The 24,738-nt window shown below is 49.3% G+C and overlaps 1 protein-coding gene across 3 annotated transcripts in view; it reads right to left on the bottom strand.

The window, feature by feature from the left end:
* Positions 1-1,099: 1,099 nt before the first annotated feature.
* slc39a7 (solute carrier family 39 member 7) overlaps positions 1,100-24,738 on the bottom strand; it is a 24,279-nt gene continuing 640 nt past the window's right edge. The window contains exons 2-9 of one of the 3 annotated variants that reach the window (XM_038815984.1): positions 15,947-16,147; positions 15,737-15,904; positions 12,778-12,946; positions 10,427-10,504; positions 10,029-10,157; positions 8,734-8,862; positions 3,095-3,291; positions 1,100-1,399 (exon numbers count right to left, since the gene is read on the bottom strand). In XM_038815984.1, coding sequence (XP_038671912.1) covers positions 1,148-1,399; positions 3,095-3,291; positions 8,734-8,862; positions 10,029-10,157; positions 10,427-10,504; positions 12,778-12,946; positions 15,737-15,904; positions 15,947-16,147 — 1,323 coding nt within the window. In that variant the 3' untranslated portion in view covers positions 1,100-1,147. Of the gene's footprint in view, positions 1,400-3,094; positions 3,292-8,733; positions 8,863-10,028; positions 10,158-10,426; positions 10,505-12,777; positions 12,947-15,736; positions 16,148-24,525; positions 24,667-24,738 lie in introns of those variants that run through there. The other 2 variants (XM_038815985.1, XM_038815983.1) reach the window with 2 other exon arrangements.

Below are 24,738 nucleotides of genomic sequence, written 5' to 3'. Positions count from 1 at the left end.
CAAAGAAAAACTACCCATAAACGTCAGGTTACTATAAAAAAAAACAATTACATTTATATATATTTACACACACACAATATGGGGGCAATTTTAACTCAACTCTCCACCTGCCAGCGTACAGCGCTCAGGTGCAGTCGGGTTAAATCTCCACCGGTTTGTCAGTTCTCTTCTCCTTTTCTCTCATCTGTGCCTCACCCTCAGAAGAAATGAAACACAATTTGCAGAAAGGAATAATCTGCATCCGCCAGTAAGAAATGACAGAGGATGCAGAAAGGTTTTCTGTCTCTTGGAGCTGGTCAAAGGGGGCACATGTGCCACTTTCCATGACTGGTTTGGGTGGGGGGAGGAAATATGCAATCAGTGTCTCCCCCTGTTGGTTACAGGAGAATGCTTGCTTTCCTGCCTGCCACCTCCCCTCATCTCCCCACCTTCTATCCCAATCCACTTTCACCATGATGGGCTCTTGGCTCACCCTTCAGAACAGAGTGGATGGGCTGAAGAAGCGAGCTTTTGATTCCCTCGTTCTGGGGACTGGGTCCAACACCGTGGCTGGTCGCCCCTAATGGAAAGCAAGCTGCTAATGCGGGTGGCGCAGGACGTCGACCAAGACGACAGATTTCTGGGACAAAGTACCCCGAAAGTCAGGAATGGCGACTGATGATGAGGGCCGGTTGCCAACATGCAGGTCATCTCGATACCTTCGGATGGCACTCTCTCGTGTGTGCACATGTAGCAACATGGGTTCAGATGGGTCTGGATTGTCACCCAGACCAGCATAATGCAATTCTCTTTAAAAATATATATATTTTTATATATATATATATAAAACTGATTATCAGCTGATACACTTTCCACTCCTGGACGTTCGTTACAACACTCCAGGAGATGAGACCCGATCGCGGCAGGTTGAGGACTGACTGAATTTTTGCAGACCTCCGACCCAGTGGTTCCTATTAAGTTAAGTGTCTCCAACTCTCCACCCCCCCCCCCCCCCCCCCCCTTCATCCTCTCATGACGTGGCCCACCGCCTCACATTGGTGTCCCTCAATAATCCTCTCCCTCCTTTCCACACACCCCCTCGCTACTTTCCTTCCCCCCACCCACCCCACCCCCCATCTCAGTGTCCAATCGCTCACACCCTTTTATCCTATTCGTACTCGGCGATCAGGACCATCATCAGGACCCCGACCAGCAGAGCTGCGATCTCCAGCAGCGACTGCAGGGGCTTGGAGTCGTCCAGCAGCACCGGGATGACCGACACGGTGGCGATGTAGATGAAGCCCCCCGCGGTAAAGGGGAGGATCCAGGCGGTGGCAGCCTCGCCGATTCCCTCCGCCATCAGGGAGCAGGCTGTGCCGGCCAGTGCGCCCAGGGCCGTGATAAGCTGCAGCATCATGGCCTGCAGGAAGGGATGGGGAGAGTGTGGGGAAGAGAAACAGAGAAAATCAATCAGTCACAGGTGGAAGCAAAGTGAGCAAAACCTTTATAAATCGCTGCTTTGACCGCACTGTGGAGAGAGCCAGAGAGAGATGGAGAGGTTTAGTGAGGGAAATCCATAGCTTCGAGCCCAGATAGCATTCGGAAGGATGTCGAAACTACGCGAGAGGTGGTTTACCAGAATGCTTCCAGGGAAGATGGACCTCAGTTAATGTGCAGAGACAGGAGTTTGGATTGTTCTCAGAGCAGAGAAACTAGGAGCTGGAGGTAGGCCATTCGCCCTTTCTAGCCTGCTCCGCCATTCCATTTGATCATAGCTGATCCTTGATCTCACTGCGATATTCCTGCTCTCTCCCCATACCCCTTGATGCCATTAAAATCTAAATAAATTGTCTCTCTCTCTTGAATGTTTTCACTGACTTGGTTTCCACAGCCTTCTGTGATGGGGAATTCCACAGGGTCATCCTCCTTCGAGTGAATAAATTATGTCTCATCTCAGTCCTAAAATGGTCTACTCCGTAACCAGAGATTGTGTCCCCTGGTTCTCGATACCCCAACCAGGGAAAACATCCTCCTTTCATCTTCTAACAGCCTGTTTGAATCTTATACGTTTCAATCGGATGTCCTCTCCCTCTAAACTCTGAATACAGGCCAGATCGAACCAATCTCTCCTCATAGGACTGCCCAGCAACCCTGGTATCAGCCAAGTGAACCTCCGCTGCACTCCCTCTGTGGAAAATGTACCTTTTCTTGGATTAAGGAGACCAAAACAGCAGTACACCAGATGTGATATAACTACAGAAGGTCAAGGGAAACTTCAGTAACAAATATGAGAGGATGTGATCAAGTAAACACGGAGAAGCTGTTCTTCAGTGGCAGGAAAAATGAGAACCAGAGGACACAGATTTAAAGCAACTGGGATAAAAGGCAAGAATATATATATATATATATATATTTTTTTTTAAGCGTTGCCAGATTCAACGGTAACTTTCAAAGGAACATAGATCAATATTGAAGGGGATAAACAAATAGTGGGGGAGTATTTGGTAGCTCAAAAAAAAACAAGCACTCATCAGATGGGCTGAATAGCTTCTTTCTGCCCAACACCACTAAATGATTCATTTGCAGTGAGGTTATGAGGAAAGGTGGCTAAACGTTTGGTCAGTTTTTAAGGACCTTTTTTTCGAAGTGGAGAGAGAGAGGTGGAGAGGTTTAGTGAGGGACATCCATAGCTTCGGGCCCAGATAGCTGAAGGCACGGGCGACAATAGTGGAACGATCAAAATCTTGGAACGATCAAAATCTAGGAATGTTCAAGCAGCCGGAATCAGGGAAGCGCAGATATCTCAGGAAAGTTGTAGGACTGGAGGAGATTAAGAAGGATACGGAAGGGGGCCAGGCCACAGAGGGATCGGATTACATGGACGAGAATTTTGTAAATAGAGAGATTGCTCGAACGGCAGGCAGCGTTGGTCACCGAGCATGAGGGAGGTAGAGGTGATAGGGGAGCGGCACTGGGTGCGACTCTGCCCTCAGGGGGCGAAGGCATTGGTGCTGGAGAAAACGCGAGGGGCCACCAGGCAGCAAGCTCCGATCTCACAAAGTAGCGGCAGTACCCATGGCCATATCTGCCCCCCCGCCCCCTCCTCACCACTTACTTTGTGCTTGCTGCATCCAGACTGCACCAGGATGGCAAAGTCTCCAACCTCGTGAGGGATCTCGTGAAGCAGAATGGTGATGGTGGTGACAACCCCCACATTGGTGCTGACCAGAAAGGAAGCGCCGATCGCCAGGCCATCCGTGAAGTTGTGGGTGAAATCCGCCGCCAGGTTCAAGTATCCCGACACTTTAATATCTGAGAGCAGCGAGAGAGAGAAAGTGTGAGATAACGGTTTCTGAGAAGGCTGCCAGCTCTCAAAGCCATGTGCGTCCCCTTGTGTCTCGGCGAATCGTGCACCCCATATCTTGTCCTCTCGCTTGTTTCAACCTATGACGCAGTTTAGTGCGTTGCTGGACCTGGTGAATCAGTGTGTGTTTTCTTTCAATTCATTTAAGGGATGTGGGTATTGTTGGCTGGCCAACAATTTTCACCCATCCTTAATTGCCGTTGAACTGGGTCGCTTGCTGGGTCATTAACAATCAACCACATTGCTGTAGGTCTGGAATCATGTGTAGTCCTGACGGTGACGGCAGCAGATTTTCATCCCCAAAGGACATGATTGAACCAATGGGTTTTTAATAACAAACCTTTAATTCCTGACTTTTAATTGAAATCAAATTTCACCATCTGCCGTGGTGGGAGAAAAACTAGAAAATAGTAACAAGAGGAGGCTTTTCTAACCCACTTCGCCATTCATTAAGATCATGGCTGATCATGCAACTCAATAGCCTAATCCCGCTCTCCCCCAGATCCTTTCACTAGACTCAAATTCACTAGACTCTGGGGTGGTCCCGGTGGATTGGAAATTAGCAAACGTGACACCACTGTTTAAAAAAGGAGGTAGGCAGAAAGCAGGAAATTATAGGCCAGTGAGCTTAACTTCGGTAGTAGGGAAGATGCTGGAATCTATCATCAAGGGAGAAATAGCGAGGCATCTGGATAGAAATTGTCCCATTGGGCAGACGCAGCATGGGTTCATAAAGGGCAGGTCATGCCTAACTAATTTAGTGGAATTTTTTGAGGACATTACCAGTGCAGTAGATAATGGGGAGCCGATGGATGTGGTATATCTGGATTTCCAGAAAGCCTTTGACAAGGTGCCACACAAAAGGTTGCTGCATAAGATAAAGATGCATGGCATTAAGGGTAAAGTAGTAGCATGGATAGAGGATTGGTTAATTAATAGAAAGCAAAGAGTGGTGATTAATGGGTGTTTCTCTGGTTGGCAATCAGTAGCTAGTGGTGTCCCTCAGGGATCCGTGTTGGGCCCACAATTGTTCACAATTTACATAGATGATTTGGAGTTGGGGACCAAGGGCAATGTGTCCAAGTTTGCACATGACACTAAGATGAGTGGTAAAGCAAAAAGTGCAGAGGATACTGGAAATCTGCAGAGAGATTTGGATAGGTTAAGTGAATGGGCTAGGGTCTGGCAGATGGAATACAATGTTGACAAATGTGAGGTTATCCATTTTGGTAGGAATAACAGCAAACGGGATTATTATTTAAACGATAAAATATTAAAGCATGCCGCTGTGCAGAGAGACTTGGGTGTGCTAGTGCATGAGTCACAGAAGGTTGGTTTACTGGTGCAACAGGTGATTAAGAAGGCAAATGGAATTTTGTCCTTCATTGCTAGAGGGATGGAGTTTAAGACTAGGGAGGTTATGTTGCAATTGTACAAGGTGTTGGTGAGGCCACACCTGGAGTATTGTGTTCAGTTTTGGTCTCCTTACTTGAGAAAGGACCTACTGGCACGAGGGTGTGCAGAGGAGATTCACTAGGTTAATCCTAGAGCTGAAAGGGTTGGATTATGAGGAGAGGTTGAGTAGACTGGGACTGTACTCATTGGAATTTAGAAGGATGAGGGGGGATCTTATAGAAACATTTAAAATTATGAAGGGAATAGATAGGATAGATGCGGGCAGGTTGTTTCCACTGGTGGGTGACAGCAGAACTAAGGGACATAGCCTCAAAATAAGGGGAAGTAGATTTAGGACAGTTTAGGAGGAACTTCTTCACCCAAAGGGTTGTGAATCTATGGAATTCCTTGTCCAATGAAGCAGTTGAGGCTCCTTCATTACATGTTTTTAAGGTAAAGATAGATAGTTTTTGAAGAATAAAGGGATTAAGGGTTATGGTGTTCGGGCCGGAAAGTGGAGCTGAGTCCACAAAAGATCAGCCATGATCTAATTGAATGGCGGAGCAGGCTCGAGGGGCCAGATGGCCTACTCCTGCTCCTAGTTCTTATGTTCTTCATGTTCTTTGATCCCCTTTGCCCCAAGTGCCAAATTTAACTGATTCTTGAAAACATACAATGTTTTGGTCTCAACGAATTGCACAAGCTCACCACTCTCCGGGTGAAGAAAATTCTCCTCATCTCTGTCCTCGATGGTCTACCCTGTATCCTCAGACTGTGACCCCCTGGTTCTGCCCCCACCATCGGGAACATCCTTCCTGCACGGTCTAGTCCTGTTAGAATTTTATAGGTTTCTACAAGATACTCCCTCATTCTTCTGAACTCCAGCGACTACAATCCTAACCAATTCATACGTCAGCCCTCCAGTAAACCTTTGTTGCATTCCCTCTATAGCAAGAACATCCTTCCTCAGATAAGGAGCCCAAAACTTCAAACAATATTCCAGGTGTGGCCTCACCAAGGCCCTGTATAATTCCACCAAGACATCCCTGCTCCTGTACTCGAATCTAATGAATGGCAATGAAGGCCAACATACCATTTTCTTCTTTACTGCCTGCTTACCTTCAGCGACCGCTGTACGAGGATATCCTGGGTCTCTTGCACATTTCCCTCTCCTAATTTATAGCAATTCAGATAATAGTCTGCCTGCTCTTTTTTGTTACTAAAGTGGATAACCTCGTACTTATCCAAATTAACTGCATCTGCCATTCATTTGCCCACCTCACTCAACTTGTCCAAATCACACTGAAGGATCTCTGCATCCGTTCACAGCTCACCCTCCCACCCAACTTTGGTTGGAGATTTTACATTTTGTTCCCTCATCCAAATCATTCATATATATGGCGAATAGCTGGGGCCCCAGCACTGATCCCCGCAGTACCCCACTAGTCACCTCCTACCAATTTGAAAAGACCTGTTAATTCCTACTCTTTGTTTCCTGTCTGCCAACCAGTTTTCTACCCATCTCAATACCCCCGAGTCCAATGCGCTTTGATTTGATACGCTAATTTCTTACGCGGGACTTTGTCAAAAGCCTTTTGAAAGTCAAAATAAACCACATTAACTGGCTCCCCCTCATCCACTCTACTGGTTACATCCTCAAAGAATTTCAGTAGATTTGTCGAGCATTATTTCCCCTTCATAAATCCATGCTGACTCTGTTCGATCCTGCCACTGTTTCCAAAGTGCTCCGCTATAAAATCTTCGATAATAGATTTGAGAATTTTCCCATGATCGGTGTCAGGCTGACCAACTATAATTCCTGTTTTCTCTACCTCCTTTTTTAAATAGTGGAGCGACATTAGCCACCCTCCAATCTGTAGGAACTGTTCCAGAGTCAATAGAATTCTAGAAGATGACCACCAATGCATCGACTATTTCTCAAGCCACTTCCTCAAGTACTCGGGATGTAGATTATCAGGCCCTGGGGATTTATCAACCTTCAACCCACCAATTTCCCCACTAATATTGATCTCCTTCAGTTTCTCCCTCTTACTAAACCCTGTGTTCCCCAATATTTCTGGCATCTTATTTGGTCCTCGTTTATAAGACAGAATCAAGGTATGTATGTAGTTGCTCAGCCATTTCTCCATTATAAATTTCCCTGTTTCTGATTAAAAGGGGCCAACATTTGTCTTCACCAATCCTTTTCTCTTCATTTTCTCTACAGAAACTTTAAAAGTCAGTTGTTATACACCCTGCAAGTTGATTTGGGTACTCTATTTTCCACTTGTTAATCAATCCATAGGTCCTTCTTTCCTGAATTCTAAACTGCTCCCTATCCTCAAACCTGTTGTTTTTCTTGGCCAATTTGTATGTTTCTTCCTTGAATCGAATACTATCTCTAATTTCCCTTGCAAGCCATGGATTAGCCACCCCTCCTGTTTTACTTTTGTGCCAGACAGGAATAAACAATTCTTGCACCCCTTGAATGTTTGCCTTTGCCTATCCACTGTCATCCATATAAGTTTATGTTCCCTAATCGATCAAAGCCAACTCATGCCTCATCGTAGTTTCTTTATTAAGCTTCAGGACCCCAGTCTGAGAATCAACTACTTCACTCTCCATCTTGATGAAAAATTCTATTATATTATGGTCGCTCATCCCCAAGGGGTCTCACACAACTAGATTGCCAATGATTCTGTTCTCATTACACAGTACCCAGTCTGTGGCCTGTACTCTAATTGGATCCTCAACGTATTGGTCCAGAAACCATCCCGTATACACTCCAGCTATTCCTCCTCTATGGTATTGTAGCTAATTTGATTTTTTTTTTAAACTTGTTGATGTGATGTGGGTGTCACTGGTAAGGCCAGCATTTATTGCCCATCCCTAGTTGCCCTTCAGAAGGTGGTAGTGAATTGCCTTCTTGAACCGTTGCAGTCCTGGAGGTGTAGATACACCCACTGTGCTGTTAAGGAAGCAGCTGAAGCTGGTTGGGCTTAGGACACTACCCTGAGGAACTCCTCCAGTGATGTCCCAGAGCTGAGATGATTGACCTCCAACCACCACAACCATCTTCCTTTGTGCCGGGTATGACTCCAACCAGGGGAGTTTTCCCCCTGATTCACATTTACTCCAGTTTAGCCCGGGTTCCTTGATACCACACTCGGTCAAATGCTGCCTTGATGTCAAGGGCAGTCACTCTCGCCTCACCTTTGGCCAATCTATTTGCAGACTAAATTCATCCATAATTACAGATGTTCCTTTATCGTTGCATCTCCAATGCCAGTCCCAATATTACCACTGTAGTTTGGGGATCTATATATGCCCCCACGATTGTTTTTGCCCCTTGGTGTTTCTGAGCTCTACCCATACAGATTCCACATTGTTGGAGCGAATATCCTTCCTCATTATTGCGTCAATTTCCTCTTTAACCAGCATTGCAACTCCATCACCTTTTCCAGAAGTGGGCATCTCGGTCCAATGAGTCTGCTGCACCATTCAATGAGATCATGACCGATCTGATGTGATAATCCTCAACACTTTTCCACCTTATCCCTATTACCCTTGATTCCTTCACTGATTAACAATCATGTTTGTCTCAGCCTTGAACAAAATTACTGACCCAGACTCCACAGCCCTCTGTAGAATTCCACAGATTCACTACCCTCCGAGAGAAAAAATTCCTCCTCATCTCCAAGTTAAATGGGCGACCCCTCACTCTGAGATTATCCCCATCTGATCTTAGACTCTCCCCTGTTAAGCCTCCTCAGAATCTTAGATGTCTCAATAAGGTCGCCTCTCATTCGTCTAAACTCCAACCTACTCAACCTCTCCACATAAGAAAAGTCTGCCATACCTGGGGTCAACTTAGTGAATCTTCTCTGGACTGCCTCCAATGCCAGTCTACCTTAATTTTGATAAGGGAACCAACTTCGATAAGGAAACCAAAACTTTTCACAGCATTCTCCCACCAGGGGGGCCAGAGCACTCACCATGTTCCTGCACTCTGGTTTTGGTCTTGGTGGTGGGGACCACCGGCTTTCTGTGCCTGAGGTCAGCACTCGTTTCATCGTACTTGTCCTCCTCCTCCTCTGAGCTCTCATTGGCCTTTGGAGTAGCAGCTGAAAGAACCATTACAAAGAGTCAAACGGCAAGTCTGACAACTCCCAACTTCTCAGCTCTGACTGGCCGGAGCACTCAGCACATCACTGACAGGTTAACATGAGAAAATGAAAATCCTCCCTCTCCTAAAATAAGAAAGAACCCACCATCGGGGTTTGTATGAACTCTGTGACCCAGTGTGTGTCACACATTGCAGAGCTGGGACAGCGCAATTAGATACAGAGTAAAGCTCCCTCTACATTGTCCTCACCAAACACCCCCAGGACAGGTACAGCACAGGGTTAGATACAGAGTAAAGCTCCCTCTACACTGTCCCCATCAAACACTCCCAGGGCAGGTACAGCACGGGGTTAGATGCAGAGTAAAGCTCCCTCTACACTGTCCCCATCAAACACTCCCAGGACAGGTACAGCACAGGGTTAGATACAGAGTAAAGCGCCCTTTTCTGACAAAGAGTCATCCAGACCCGAAACGTTAGCTCCCTTTTCTCTCCACAGACGCTGTCAGACCTGCTAAGATTGCCCAGTATTTTCTGTTTTTATTTCAAACCTCCCTCTACATTGTCCTCATCAAACACTCCCATCACAGGTACATCACAGGTACAACACAGGTACAACACAGGGTTAGATACAGAGTAAAGCTCCCTCTACACTGTCCCCATGAAATACTCTCCAGGACAGGCACAGCACGGGGTTAGATACAGAGTAAAGCTCCCTCTACACTGTCTCCATCAAACACGCCCAGGACAAATACAGCACGGGGATAGATACAGAGTAAAGCTCCCTCTACACTGTCCCCATCAAACACTCCCAGGACAGATACAGCACGGGGTTAGATACAGAGTAAAGCCCCCTCTACACTGTCCCTATAAAATACTAATATCCCTGTGTCAGGTGGTCCACCCACATTTGTCCGTCTAGGCCAGGGTGGGACAGTGTAGTCCCACATGGTTAGTCCCTCAAACACTTCAGTTCCCCTTTGGGCCATGTTCCACGCAGCTCCCGTCCAAGTCCTCAACACTGACACGATCCAGGTCACCTTTTTGAAGCAGGGGTACAGATGAGATGGAGCCAAGCTATGCTGCAATCAAACTCAATCCCTCCAAGCATAGGTCCTCACCCCCTCCCCCACAATAGTCGGTGACCAACTGCATTCTTCCACGCACCATGGCTGTGGGCGTGGCTGTGACCCCCCTTGACGTGACGCACAAACTTCTCCACAGCGAGGAAGGCGATGATTCCAGCGAGGACCCAGAGGCCGACAGCCATCACGTGGGAATGGTCATGATCGTGAGCTGCAGGAAAAGGAGAGAAATGAGACACAAATGGTTAGCAACCCCGTTAAACTCACAAGACCAATCGAACAATCAGACCAACACCACATAGTGCATTGCAGAGAATAAGAGGCGACACTCGCCTCTCCAAGTCAGGAGCTTGTGGGTTGCAGTCTCATCCTAGAGACCTCCCAGACAAACACTCCCAACACAGTACGGGAGAGTGCTGCATTGACAGGGGGTAATTACTGAGAGAATGCAGCACTCTCTCAGTCCTGTTGCTCTCTTACCTTCGTGTGAGTGCTTGATGTCTGGATTGTCCAAGTGACTGTGTGAGTGTTCAGCGGCCTCAATGTGAGGGTGCGGCTCTGCAAAATAAAAAATACATTAATTTCCAAGATAAAGTGGCTTCATCGAGCACCCCGATAGTGCCAACCCTTCAAACCCTCCTTACACAGCGTTGCACCCTACAATCGAGCTCCCACCTCCTATCGCTCTCTCCAAACACTTTTAAATTCTGCCTCATCCTTCACTTTGCCCCATACCACTTTACTGCCCCAATACCCCCTTTAGTTCCAAACTCGATCGTCCCTTCATTCTCTGATATCCACTTTACTGCCCCTGATATCCCCTTTCCTTCCAACTCCTGATTAGCCTTTCAATGCCCCTCCAATAGCTTCATCCTGGCGCTCTCCTGATATTCCCCTCAGTATCCCTCCTCGATCCGCACTTCCTGTCCATGATGCCCCCTCACTATTTCTCCTCTGATAGCCCCCTTTGTTACCCTAGCCCGATAGCCCCTCATCCGAAACCCCGCTCACGGCCCCTCTCCAGATAACCCCCTCACTGTCCCTCGCACCGATAGGCCAGTCAGTGCAAGTCCCCATGAGACCCCTCTCACTGCCCCATCCCCACTGCTGCTATCCTGGTCGGCCACTCCTCCTTCAGCGGTCTGAGCATTTATACGCCTAGGAGTGGGCCCAATGTCTAACTGCACAGCAGTCTGATCTGGTGTAGAGAAACAGAAACCCCACAGAGACCGTGAGATTTTCACCACCAGTTACCTGGAGGTGTCCCAGTTCCTGCTTTTCAAAGGCGGTGGGAGAGTTAACTTGGCCGTGGCGCTCAAAAACACCGGAATCTGCGGGGGCAAGAGAACGGGATCAACCCCTCAAGTCATTGCCCGTAAGGAGTTTGCACATTCTCCCCGTGTCTGCGTGGGTCTCACTCCCAGAACTCAAAAGATGTGCAGGGCAGACGGATTAGCTACGCTAAGATGTCCCTTAATTGGAAAACAATTTTGGCTACTTTATATTCAAATAAACAAGAGAATGGAATCAACTGGATGGTTCCACCAGCCAGGCAGCCCTGGCACCAGGGGGGATTGGGGGTCCGTGAGGTTATAAACCCCAAGACAAATCTGTCTGCTCTCACAGGCGGCAGGCGAACCCAGAGGGCAAATCCCCCTCCTCACGGCACCATTCTCAATCCTGTCATCTAGCAAAGCACCAAGCTGTGTGCCTGCTGGGAGATTGTTCACTGACAACCCAATCTCTCACTGGTCCTCTGGACTTCACAGCTGCAGTTGTTATTTCTCAACCCTCAACCCCCCCCCCCATCCACTATGTCGGCAGGGTAGATGGGGAGGCGGGGGGGGGGGGGGGGGGGGGGAAGAAGATGCCAACCCCCTTCCCGATCTGGGATTGGAATAAACTTGGTCATAAGCCACCCCACCACCCCATCCCTCGCGTTCCACGGCGAGAGGCTTACAGGCATGCCTGTTGTTCTCAACATCAGTGGGCCAGACGAGCAGGCCAGCTCGGTGGGCCAGACGAGCAGGCCAGCTCGGTGGGCCAGAGCAGGCCAGCTTGGTGGGCCAGGCGAGCAGGCCAGCTCGGTGGGCCAGACGAGCAGGCCAGTGACTCAGTGCATCACGTGTGAGCTTCCACAAGCCCAGCCTGGACTGGGCTTAGTCCACATGGTCAACCAGTGTTCGTTATTGGAACCACTTGTTCACTGGATGTGGGCGTCACTCCCCCCCCCCCCCCCCCCACAATCTCTAACTTCCCTTAGAGGAGTGTGCATCTGCAGTTACATATCGATTGCATGTCAGGATGGCAAATTTCCTTCCCAAATGAGGATGAGTTAACCATTCCCTTCACTATCCATTCCACGATAGCCCCTCCACTCTTCCTCTTCCCCCTATAACACCTCCCATCACCTCATTCCCATAATGTCCCCCAATCATCCTCACTCATATACGCCCCACACCCTCCCTCACATAGCTCCTCCACCCACAGCCTCTCACATCGCCTTGCTCCCATAAACCCCCCCCCTCAGAGCTCCTCCACATAATCGCCCCATTGTCCTCACTCCCACAGCCCCCACCCGCTCCCTCAGAGCTCCTGACCACAACCCTTCCCATCGCCATCACTCCCCGGGCCTCTCCCCATAACACCTCCCAACGCCCTCACTCCAATAGCCCCCTCCCTCACTCTGAGCATCTCCATCTTCAGACCCTCACTCCCACAGCCCCACCCCAGCCTTCCCAGAGCTCCACCCCAATAACCCAACCATCGTCCTCCCTCAGCTCCCTCTTCGTTAGTCTCTGATTGAGACCGGGTGCGCCATGCTGACTTACCGAGAGCGTGCGGGATGAGATGGAGAAACGCGTCACCCAGCAGCCCACCCGAGGCGAAGCTCAGCAGCACTTTGAGAAGACATTTGTGTTTGGAGGTGTTGGACTCGACAGGGATGAAGAAGAGAATGAAGAACGGGGCGGCACTGATCAGCACTGTTGCTCCAATAGCCTGTGGGATACAGAGTCTTGTCAGCTGACAACAAGAAGACCGTCACGTTCTGGTTACAGATTCCCCCAACTCTGTCAAGAGTTAACTGAAATGGGACTGGTATAGGCAGTTAAGCATCAGTTATGGCCCAAGTGGGAGAACTTATCCTTCGGAGCCAGGAGATCAAGCGTTCAAATCTCAATCCTGACAAGGAGCACAAAAGTCAAAGTTCACACAAAATTGCGGTGCTGAGGGGGTGCTGCACTGTGAGAGAGTCAGTACTGAGGGAGCGCTGCACTGTCAGAGGGTCAGTACTGAGGGAGTACTGCATTGTCAGAGGGTCAGTACTGAGGGAGTGCTGCACTGTCAGAGGGTCAGTACTGAGGGAGCGCTGCACTGTCAGAGGGTCAGTAAGAGAGAGTGCTGCATTGTCAGAGGGTCAGTACTGAGGGAGTGCTGCACTGTCAGAGGGTCAGTACTGAGGGAGCGCTGCACTGTCAGAGGGTCAGTACAGAGGGAGTGCTGCACTGTCAGAGGGTCAGTACTGAGGGAGTGCTGCACTGTCAGAGGGTCAGTACTGAGGGAGTGCTGCACTGTCAGAGGGTCAGTACTGAGTGAGTGCTGCACTGTCAGAGGGTCAGTACAGAGGGAGTGCTGCATTGTCAGAGGGTCAGTACTGAGGGAGTGCTGCACTGTCAGAGGGTCAGTACTGAGGGAGAGCTGCACTGTCAGAGGGTCAGTACTGAGGGAGTGCTGCACTGTCAGAGGGTCAGTACTGAGGGATTGCTGCACTGTCAGAGGGTCAGTACTGAGGGAGAGCTGCACTGTCAGAGGGTCAGTACTGAGGGAGAGCTGCACTGTCAGAGGGTCAGTAAGAGAGTGCTGCACTGCCACGGGCCAGCAAAGAGGGAGTGCTGCACTGCCATTGGGCCAGCACAGGGAGTGCTGCACTGCCATTGGGCCAGCACAGGGAGTGCTGCACTGCCATTGGGCCAGCACAGGGAGTGCTGCACTGCCATTGGGCCAGCACAGGGAGTGCTGCGCAGCCAGACGACCAGCACTGAGGGAGCCACTGCCTGAGGGTCAGTGCTGAGTCAGTGCTGCACTGTCAGAGGGTCAGTACTGAGGGAGCGCTGCACTGTCAGAGGGTCAGTACAGAGGGAGTGCTGTACTGTCAGAGGGTCAGTACTGAGGGAGCCTGCACTGCCAGAAGACCAGCACTGTGGGAGTGCTGCACTACCAGAAGACCAGCACTGTGGGAGTGCTGCACTACCAGAAGACCAGCACTTACGGTGTGCTGCATTGCCAGAGGATGAATACTGAGGGAGTGCATTACGTTCAGCGAGGAGCTGTACTGCAAAAGATAAGACACATCTCAGACGTGCCATTTGTCCTTGCAGGAAGACAACAGAAGATATGGCTCTTGGACAAAGGTCTCACCAAGCAGCTGGGATTGACCTCAAACATTGTGTAGACAGACCGGGTGGGGGTGGGTGATCCTCGTGCAAACAGGAGGAGATCCTGAATGAGTGGTAGCCAGGCTTTGTGAGGTCGCCAGGCTTTGTGAGGTCGCCAGGCTTTGTGAGGTCGCCAGGCTTTGTGAGGTCGCCAGGCTTTGTGAGGTCATAGGTCTCCTGCTGTGTGATCACCACCGGCTTTATGATGTTACAGGCGCCTTCTGTGATGTCATCAGCCTTCTGCTGTCAGGTCACAGGGCTTGGTGAGGGCACAGCCCTTCTTCAATGAAGTGACAAATTATGGGATACCACATTATGGGAAATACCAAAATGTCATCTTGTGGAGGGTACGCTATGGTTTGAGGAGGGGGTTGTGGACTGAGGGGACTTTACAGCTCATGTGTGACCGTAAGGTGACCTGACAAGGTTTCTTGTCCACGACCGATAAATGTTCCCAACTTAGCTCAACCTTTACTTCCATCTACTCGGTCTTGACAATCAAACCGCCAAGAATAATTCTCCTCAAAGCAGCTGCCCCAGCGACACCACCAGCAAACAGGCCACCGGGACTGCTCCGGGGCATTGTCTGATCGGCACAGTCCCAAGTCCGTGGCAGAATCTGATCATCTGGGGAAGCCTGCTGCTTCCCGAGCGCTGTCCTTGCACCTCAGCATGTGTTGTGACACTGCGATGCTGAAGGATATTCTGCACCGAGGCTTGACGAGCTGGGTGATAAAATGTGCCAGAGATCTGGGGACTTGCTCTGAGCATCATATCAAAGCCTCACTTCTATGGACTGGAGGACCAAGGAGGCTCGAAGGTTCAGGTATACACATCGTTAAGATGTCAAGGACAGGCACAGGAAATATTCCAGAAGACTCATTAGCTTGCCTTTCTATGTGGAGTAGTGAAATACAAGGTGTGAGGAGTGAAATACAAGGAGTTAGGAGTGAATTAAAAGGGGTGAGAAGTGCAATTTAACAAGTTAAGAGTGAAATACGAGTAGTTAGGAGTGAAATCCAAGGAGATAGAAGTGAAAAACAATACTCAAATCCTCTTGTGACAAAGGTAACATTCCATTTGCCTTGCTCTTAACTTTCTGCACCTGCAACCCAGGATCTATAGAACTTTGTGATCCAAAGAGTTTAAGGGGCACGGGGAAAAGGTATTTGGAGTTAGGTCAGTGGTCATGTTCATTGCATGGCTGGGACAGGATTGTGAGGTCAAGTGCCTCCCCTTCCACCACCTTCTCCACACCCCCAGACTGGACCGATGGGATGGAATTGGAAGACGACACCTTGGACTGACGCCTTGTTGGAATGGAATTCGACTGGGATTGGAACAAGACACTAACCTGTGACCACAGCTCGAACGGGTTGGATACCGCCGTCCCGCCTTCTGGTGTCGCAGACTGCTTCCAGCGACTCTTCCCCTCCTGTTCCTTCAGCTGCTGCTGGGAGTGTCCATGATGATCGCCGGGATACGAGTGGCCAGTAAGGTCGTCGACGTGGTCGTGCGAGTGACCGTGGTGGTCGTGCGAGTGCCCGTGGTGGTCGTGCGAGTGCCCGTGGTGGTCGTGCGAGTGCCCGTGGTGGTCGTGCGAGTGCCCGTGGTGGTCGTCACCATGAGAATGTCCATGGCCAGCCACCAACTGAAGGGCCAGCCCGCAGCAGAAGAGCTGGATGAGCAAGACGGGGAGGCCCCTGTACCGCAGCAGTTCCCACATGGCTACCATTTTCTTTGTTGGCATAGGTCGGACAAAGCACTGCAAAAGCAGGAACAGGATGAGAAGACAGAAGCGTCAGCCATGGCAAACCCAGCTTGGTGTTACAAAATCCGACAGGCACGCAACTACTTTAACACAGGGGTTGGGGCTCCCCCACACCATCACCACTCAAAAGACCAGGGAGATACGAACCGGAAGAGCAGCATAGGAATGTAATAAACAGGAGGTGGGCGAGGCCATTTGGCCCGTTCAGTCTCCTCTTCCATTCAAATGATCATGGCTGATCTTGTGTCTTGATTCCACCTTCCCCATATCCCCTTGTGCCCAAAAATCCATCAACCTCTATCTTCTACATATTCACCGACTGAGCATGCACAACTCTCTGGAGTAGCTCCTTTCAAACCCTTTGAGTAAAGAAATTTCTCCTCAGCTCAGTCCAAAACGGCAGATCCCTTATCCAGAGACTGTGCTGCTTGTTCTAGATTCCCCTACCAGCGGAAACAGTCTCTCAGTATATGTCTGCCAGCCCCTTCAGAATCATCTAATGTTTCAATGAGAATATTGGCCTCGACTACTTAAATGTTTCCACAAATGTCAATCCCCTCACCCCTGGAATCAGTCTAGTGAGGCGTCATTGTGCACCCTCGAGGGAAAGTATGTCCTCCCTCAGGTGGGGTGACAAGAACTGCACACAGTGCTCCAGGTGAGGCCTCACCAACGCCCTGTCCAAGGATAGTAAGACTTCTTTGCTCTTACTTGCCAATCCCTTTGTAACAATAGCTGACCTACTGTTTGCCTTCCCAATCGCTTGCTGCACCAGCATCTTGGCTTTTGCATGATTCACGGTGAAAAGGACGCATGGGTCCTCTGAATGCAAACATTTCTCAATCCCTCCCATTAGAGACTATTCCGCTTCAAAAAGAAAATCCTACCCAACCGATTTGCTTTGTACTCCACCACATTGTCTTCCATCTGCCACTTTGGTGCCCACTTACTTCACCTGTGTGTACCTCCACCTCTGCCTCTCTCGACAGCCCCACCGAGCTTCGTACTGTCAGCCAACCTGGATCACAGCCACCCAACCAGCTCCGATAAGGAGTTTGAAAAGAAGTACGAAGGACCTTCCTTGAGGCAAAAGCATCAGCTCCCCCATCCACATCAATGCGACGTCAAGAAAGTTCCGTCACTATGGTAACATTTATTCTCAGAATGCAAAGCTCAGAACGCTTGAAGGCTTGGGGAGGGGATTGAGAATTGTGGAGCCTACTCACCAATAACATTCAAATCCCCTTCACAGTAAACCACCCTCTTCCTCGAAACACAATGGTTACAGAGTCACTACTGCACAGGAGACTATTGGACTCAAGAGTCCATGCCGGCTCCAGACCAAGTCCCATTCCCCACCACCCACACCCAGCTTTATCCCATAGCTCTGCAGGTTTGTTTCCCCCAGGTTTCCTTCCAACTTCTTTTCAAAAACCTTTGCCGTTACCACTTGCTGCGTTTTAATTTTAAAAAACTCCTTCTTAGATATTTCACTATTCGTTCCTGGGATGTGGGCGTCGCTGGCTGGGACCAGCATTTATTGCCCATCCCGAATTGCACTTTGAACTGAGTAGCTTGCTGGGCCATTTGAGAGTCAACCACATTGCTGTGGGTCACATATAGGGCAGGCGGGGGAAGGATGGCAGATTTCCATCCCTGAAGGGGTATTCGTGAACCAGATGGGTGGCACGGTGGCACAGCGGCCAGCACTGCTGTATCACAGCACCCGAGATCCAGGCACGATTCTGGTTTTGGGTGACTGCGTGGAGTCTGCATGTTCTCTCTGTGTCCGTGTGGGTTTCTCTGGTTTCCTCCCACAGTCCAAATGTGCAGGTTAGGTGGATTGGCCACACCAAAATTGCCAGGGGGTCCAAAGATGTGCATGGGAGTTACAAGGATGGGGCCTAGGTACAGTGCTCTTTCAGAGGGTCGGTGCAGACTCATCGGGCCAAATGGCCCCATTCTGCACTGTTCAGATTTTGTTGATTCTACGGTGTTTGCAACAATCAACAATAGTTTCATGCTCATCATTAAACTTTTAATTCCAGATTTTTAATGAATTCAAATTCACCATCTGCCATGGCGGGATTTGAACCCAGCTCCCCAGAGCATTACTTTGGATCACTTGCTTGTCCACTCAAAACCTTAAATCCGTGTCCCCAACAACCTTGTTGTACCAGCTAATGGAGTCAGCTCTCCTTGGTCTATCTTGTATGAACTGGTCAAAATGTTGTGCGCTTTGATCAAAACTCCCCTCGGTCTCCTTTCCTCCAGGAAGAACAGATCCCAGTTTCTCTGACTGAACCTTAAACCCTCATTCCCCAGAAGCATCCTGGTAAATCCGCTGCAGCCCTCTCGAGGACCCTCAGATCCTTCCTGAAATGTGGTGACCAGAACTGGACACGATATCCCAGTTGGGGTCTAACCAGAGCTGTATTGTTTCAGTACAATTCCCCACTTTTCTGTTCAACATCTGTATTTATGAAGCCCAAGACTGCTAATCCTGGGGGTTACCACTGACCAGAAACTGAATCGGGCTAGCCATATAATACCATGGCCACAAAGGCAGGTCGGAGGCTAGGAATCATGTGATTCACTTCCTGACATCGCAAAGTCTATCCACCACCCACAAGTCAGGAGTGTGATGGAAAACTCTCCAATGCCTGGGTGAGTGCAACTCCAACAACACAAGAAGCTCAACAGCATCCAGGACGAAGCAGCCCCGCTTTACTGGCACCCCATCCACAAACATTAACTCCCTGCACCACCAAGGCACAAAGGCACCTACAACATGCAAGGCAGGAACTCACCAGTGCTGCTTGGATAGCACCTTCCAAACCCATGACCACTACCGTCTAGAAGGACAAAGGCAGCAGATACCTTGGAACGCCACAACCTGAAGTCTGCACTCCCAAGCCTCTCACCATTCAGACTTGAAATATATTGGTCGTCCCTTCACTGTCGCTGGGTCAAAAACATAGAACCGAATCATAGAATCCCGACAGTGCAGGAGGCCGCCATTCGGCCCATCGAGTCTGCACCTACACTTTGAACGACCACACTACCTGCACCCAATCCCGTCCTATTCCTGCAACCCACCCTAAGGGACAATTTAGCATGGCCAATCCACCTAACCTGCAAATCTTTGGACTGTGGGAGGAAACCGAAGCACCCAGAGGAAAGCCACGCAGACACAGGGAGAAAGTGCAAACTCCACACTGAGGTTGGAATCAAACCCGCGACCCTGGTGCTGAGACGGCAGTGCTAACCACCGGTCCGCCCCCTGGCACTCCTAAAATCCTGGCACTCCCTCCCTAACAGCACGTTGGGTGTACCTACACCTCAGGGACTGCAATGGTTCAAGAAGATAGCTCACCGCCACTTTCGCAAGAGGCAATCAGGAATTCGCAATAACGGCCACATCCCTCAAATGAATACAAATAATCACTCTCTCAATGTGTGCTGCCAAGATTGATACTCACGAGCACCCCCAGGACCCAATGGCCTGCATACTCTTACAAACTGTGCCATCAAGTATACATCACCTCTCCCATCCCTTCAGCCAACATGCATCACCTCACACCTCTGAATTCCGTCTGCCCAGTCCGCTAGTCTATTTATGTCCCCCTCCAGTAGATTCCTATCATCCTCCTGGTCTGCCATATCTCCACGTTTAGTACCATCGGCCAAGTTTGACCCCGTCTTAAAGCGCGTGACAAAATAATCCTCGGCACGTTGCAGACACTCAGCATCAAGATTAAAGCAAATAGTTTTGCAACATACGACACTGAAACAAGAAGTGAAACTGCTGATTTGTGCAGCCCCTCCGCATTGCAATGGGCTCTCGCCGAGGAGGGAGCTGACAAGCTATATGCCCCGGCCCCCTGGATGCCGGATCACCCCCACTCCCCCTGTCTGCAACCCCCCCCCCCCCACCCCCCCAACCCGCCCAGTCTCATCGGCTAAACTTTTCAGCTTTACAATATTAAAATAGGAATCCAGATTACGAGAGATCAAAGCTGAAGGGGGCAGGAGAAACCGGATGGGAGAGAAACACACAGCGCCTGGTCTTTAATTCCACCGACAACAGCGGGAATCCGGCAGTGAGCACAATGGGTAGCCGTCTGCTGCCACCAATTTCTGCTACATTCAGTTTCGAATTCCAACGAGATGAGAGCTAACATTACGCACACAAAACTGAATCATGTCGTCAGGAAAGAAACGCGGTGGCACAACCTCAAACCCATTGTCGAATGGGCAGCAAATCCATATATAGACACACACACACACAAACTGAAACCAGAAGTCACAAAACAGCACAGGCACGGTAGTGAAATAAAAAGTAGCGATTTGATCCCCTCGGATTGTCCCTTCCAAAATCCACGCACACCCACCTCAAATCATGGAGAACCCTCCCTGCAAATCAAACACTCAGTGCTTTTCATTCCCCAAACTCCACGCCCACTCACTGTCCCCCTCCCCGTGCCCCCCGCAGGAAATTTTAGTCTGCTTCCTGCACAGTTTGTGACCCTTGGGAGTTGCCAACTGATCTAGAACTCTCCGTTGGCCTCCTGTTCAGACTTTCCCATTGCATTGCTGAAAAAAAAAACAAGAGAGAGACATCCTGATGAAGATTTACGACTGCCCTCGTCAGCACAGATGCCAAATCTAAAAAGGCACAACTTATACTGCACATGAAAAAACAGGATTGTTTAGCACGATTGGTCAAACTTCTGCCATGGAGAATGCACCAGGCAAGTTCCTGTCCCCTCCCCCACCACCCCCAGTTTTCTTTTGTTGCTAAAAAGCACAAACCATTGACATGTTCTTTTGTCTTTGCAAAGGACAGAGCTCCACGTATGAATATACGCAGCTCCCAGCACGTGAGCCACATTGGGACTCCCGACAGATAATCTTCAAACAGTTGTCGGTGTAATTTGCAGCACACTCAGTATTGTTCAGTGCTGCCCAACTGCAGAATCACGTCTAATGTTGGACCCTACGTTCTGAGTTTTCCAAGCACGGGCTGGTTGGGTACAGTCAGTACTTTGCCTGTTGTGAACAGCCGATGGAACTTGCAATTTGATACAATCCGCCCATCGTTAGGATGTGAGGCCTACATACCTGGCATCACATTAGATGAAACTTGGCATTTTTGTGAGTCTGTCCTGATGAGTGCAAGATAAAAAGCTTTGGCGGTATGTATTTTTTTCAGCAATATTCAAGTTCTGATCACCAAGTGACTATATCCACTATATATTGGTGAGGGCGGTGGGCAAACAATTAATACCAGCCTTCCACAGATAAAACCTCTGCTACTTCTCTTTTAAGAAAACGTAGCTTGGCACCCCCTCGACATATCGAAAGGAAATTCAGAGATAAACATGGACATTAAAAAAATAATCAGAGGGGCAGCACGGTGGCACAGTGGTTAGCACTGCTGCCTCATGGCGCCACGGTCCCAGGTTCGATCCCGGCTCTGGGTCACTATCCGTGTGCAGTTTGCACATTTCCCTGTATTTGTGGGTGTCGCCCCCACAACCTAAAGATGTGCAGAGTAGTTGGATTGGCCACGCTAAATTGCCCCTTAATTGGAAAAAATAAATTGTGTACTCCAAAAAAAAAAATAATCAGAGAAGCAGACTGTTTTGCCCTCGTGTCTGCTCTGCCATTCAATATGCTTACCACCTGCCTCAAATCCACTTTTCTGACCACTCTGAGACAAGACACCAGAAATCTGCTCATTAGTAATTTGGATATTTATCTGTTTTTTTAATTTGTTCTTGCGGGGATGGCATTTGTTGTCCATCCCTAATTACCCGTGAATGGAGCGTCTCTGTCGACCATTTCGGAGGGGCAGTTCAGAGTGAACCACATTGCTGTGGGTCTGGAGTCACATGTAGGCCAGACTGCGTAAAGACAAATTTATTTCCCTAAAGGGACATCGCTGAATCAGATGGGAGATTTTCCAACAATCGATGATAGTTGCCACGGTTACTATCACTGAGACTAGCTGTCAATTCCAGATCGATTATTCCAGTGCCCCAGTGGGATTTGAACCCAGGTCCCCAGAGCATTTGCCTGGGCCTCTGGATTACTAGTCCAGTGACATTATCATTATGCTACCACCTCCCCTAACTGAATGTGCTCAACGACGGAGTGGAGAGTTGCAAAATTCACAACATGTCAAATGCAGAAATGTCTCCTCATCTCAGTCCTAAATGATCGGACCCTTATCATGAAACTGGGTTCCCATTGCGAACCCCAACAGTGTCACCGCACTGCAATCCCACTGCCCCGCACCCCCCACATCAAGCCCCTTCAGTGTTTTGTGCATTGCGATGAGTTTGCCTTGCATTCTTCCAAATTTCAGAGTGCGTGGGCCCAATACACTGATACTCAAACACCAAGGCCGACATTCTGCAACGGTATACCGAGGGATGACTACACTGATGGGAGGTGCTGTCTTTCCAATGAGACAAATCGATGTCCCATTTATCTCGGGGGGGTGGGGGGGGGGGGGGGGGGGGGGAGAGAAGAGAGAGAGATGTAAAGAGGTCCCACGGCACATGCCCTGGCCAATATTTATCCCTCAATCAACACCACACTCAAAAAAGCCAGACGAGTTGGCTATCTCACATTGCTGTTTGCGTATGGGGGAAGCGGGGTTTACTGTCTGCAACATGGCTGCTGTTTCTCCAATCTTCCAGCAGCACCTGTAAAAGTACTTCAATAGCTGCGAGGCACATTGGGATAGTCACTGGATGTGAAGTACGCTAGATAAATGCTGGACTTTTTTTTCATCTTACTTCAATCCCTTTGCAACATAAGGTCAGAGTGCCATTTGCTTTCCGAACTGCTTGTTGGCGGTACCTGATGCAGCTACACCCCTACATTCATTGTTAGACGCAGCAGATTGGGGTGCCTTTTTAAAACATGGCAACAAGTGTGCCAACTGAGAAGCCCTTGGACACGCACGAAACCAGTCGTACAACCCTGGATCTTTCGACTGGCACAACACCAATCACCAACCAGGTGGTCCCGCCCTGCTCAGGTCTCACACCAGCTGCAGTATAACTCCAATCGCCTGACCGCTTTCCCGATATTTCAGTAGCAGCAGCAGGGTGTTTGATTTGGACATTTAATTCGCAGGTGAACCCCTGGCCTCTTTGAGACCGGCAGAACTCCCCATAGCAGGATTTTTAAAATAACCTGGCATTTATGTTTTAAAGCTTGCTGCTGTAATGTCAGAGATGCGGCAGACAATTTTCACACAGCAAGATCACACCAACAGCCACGTGAGTCAACAAACAGATAATCTGCTTTTTTGTGAGGTTGATTAGAGTGAAACATTAGCGGGACACGAGGAATAACTCCCCCACTCGTCTTGAAAATAGCAACCCAAGGAGCTATCACTGCCACTCAAGGGTAGAGACGTCGCATCTAAAAGATGGCATCTTGGGCAGTGTTGTCAGAGTACAAGTCAGCCTTGATTTGTATGCTCAGCTCTGGAGTGTGGTCTTTAACTCGCAATCTTCGGACGAGACTGCCGAGCCACGCCTGATGCTAATTAAAAAGAGAAAAGAAAAAAGGGCAACAAAATATCAAATGCAGAGTCTCAGATGCAGCCAGTGGGTCTCAATACAGGGTTGCAGACACATTTGCCAGCACACAGGTGATAAATCCACCCCGTCTGTCCTGATCCTGTTAACTCTTTAACTACTTGTGAAGGCTGCACGTCAGTGTGCCAACTACAGAAATTAACTTGAGAGAAGAGCTGTGGACACCGCTCCCTCCACACCACACATGTACCCCACCCACCCAATGGAATCTTTAATGCAGTCCAAATTTGAAGCTCCTTCAACCACTTCAATGCAGCCCCACTGCAATATTAAATCCAATTTAACCTTCTCAATGCAATCTTCAATGCAGCCCACAATATTAAATCCCCTTTCACCTCACCAATGCAGCCCCACTGCAATATTAAATCCCCTTTCACCTCCCCAATGCAGCCCCACTGCAATATTAAATCCCCTTTCACCTCCCCAATGCAATCTTCAATGCAGCCCCACTACAATATTAAATCCAATTTAACCTTCCCAATGCAATCTTCAATGCAGCCCCACTGCAATATTAAATCCCCTTTCACCTCCCCAATGCAATCTTCAATGCAGCCCCACAATATTAAATCCCCTTTCACCTCCCCAACGCAGCCCCACTGCAATATTAAATACCCTTCACCTCTCCCAATCCAATTTTAAAGCCCCTTTAGCACCCCTCCCCCCAAAACAAGGCGGCAGAGTAAGGTGGGTGATAGTGGGGCAGCTGAAGCCGGTGCCCACACTGACTGCCCCTTCCCCAGGTTCCCTTACCTGAGACAGACGTGGCACTGCTCAGACCAACAAACCTCCCCAGTACCGCGAGAAGCCGGCAATCGCCCCGGAAATGTCGCGGCGGAGACGGGTTGGGGAGGGCAAACAAAGCCGACAAAAATGCCCCGCATCAAAATGGCAGATCCACGTGAACGTCCCGCGCCATTGGATGCCGTGCCCCGCAATTATATGGTGGACAATGAAAAGAGCGCG

This window comes from Scyliorhinus canicula, chromosome 13, assembly GCF_902713615.1.
Source record: "Scyliorhinus canicula chromosome 13, sScyCan1.1, whole genome shotgun sequence".
Taxonomy (NCBI): Eukaryota; Metazoa; Chordata; class Chondrichthyes; order Carcharhiniformes; family Scyliorhinidae; genus Scyliorhinus; species Scyliorhinus canicula.
Note: the sequence above shows the minus strand (reverse complement) of the source record. Positions and strands in the feature narration are given on the sequence as shown.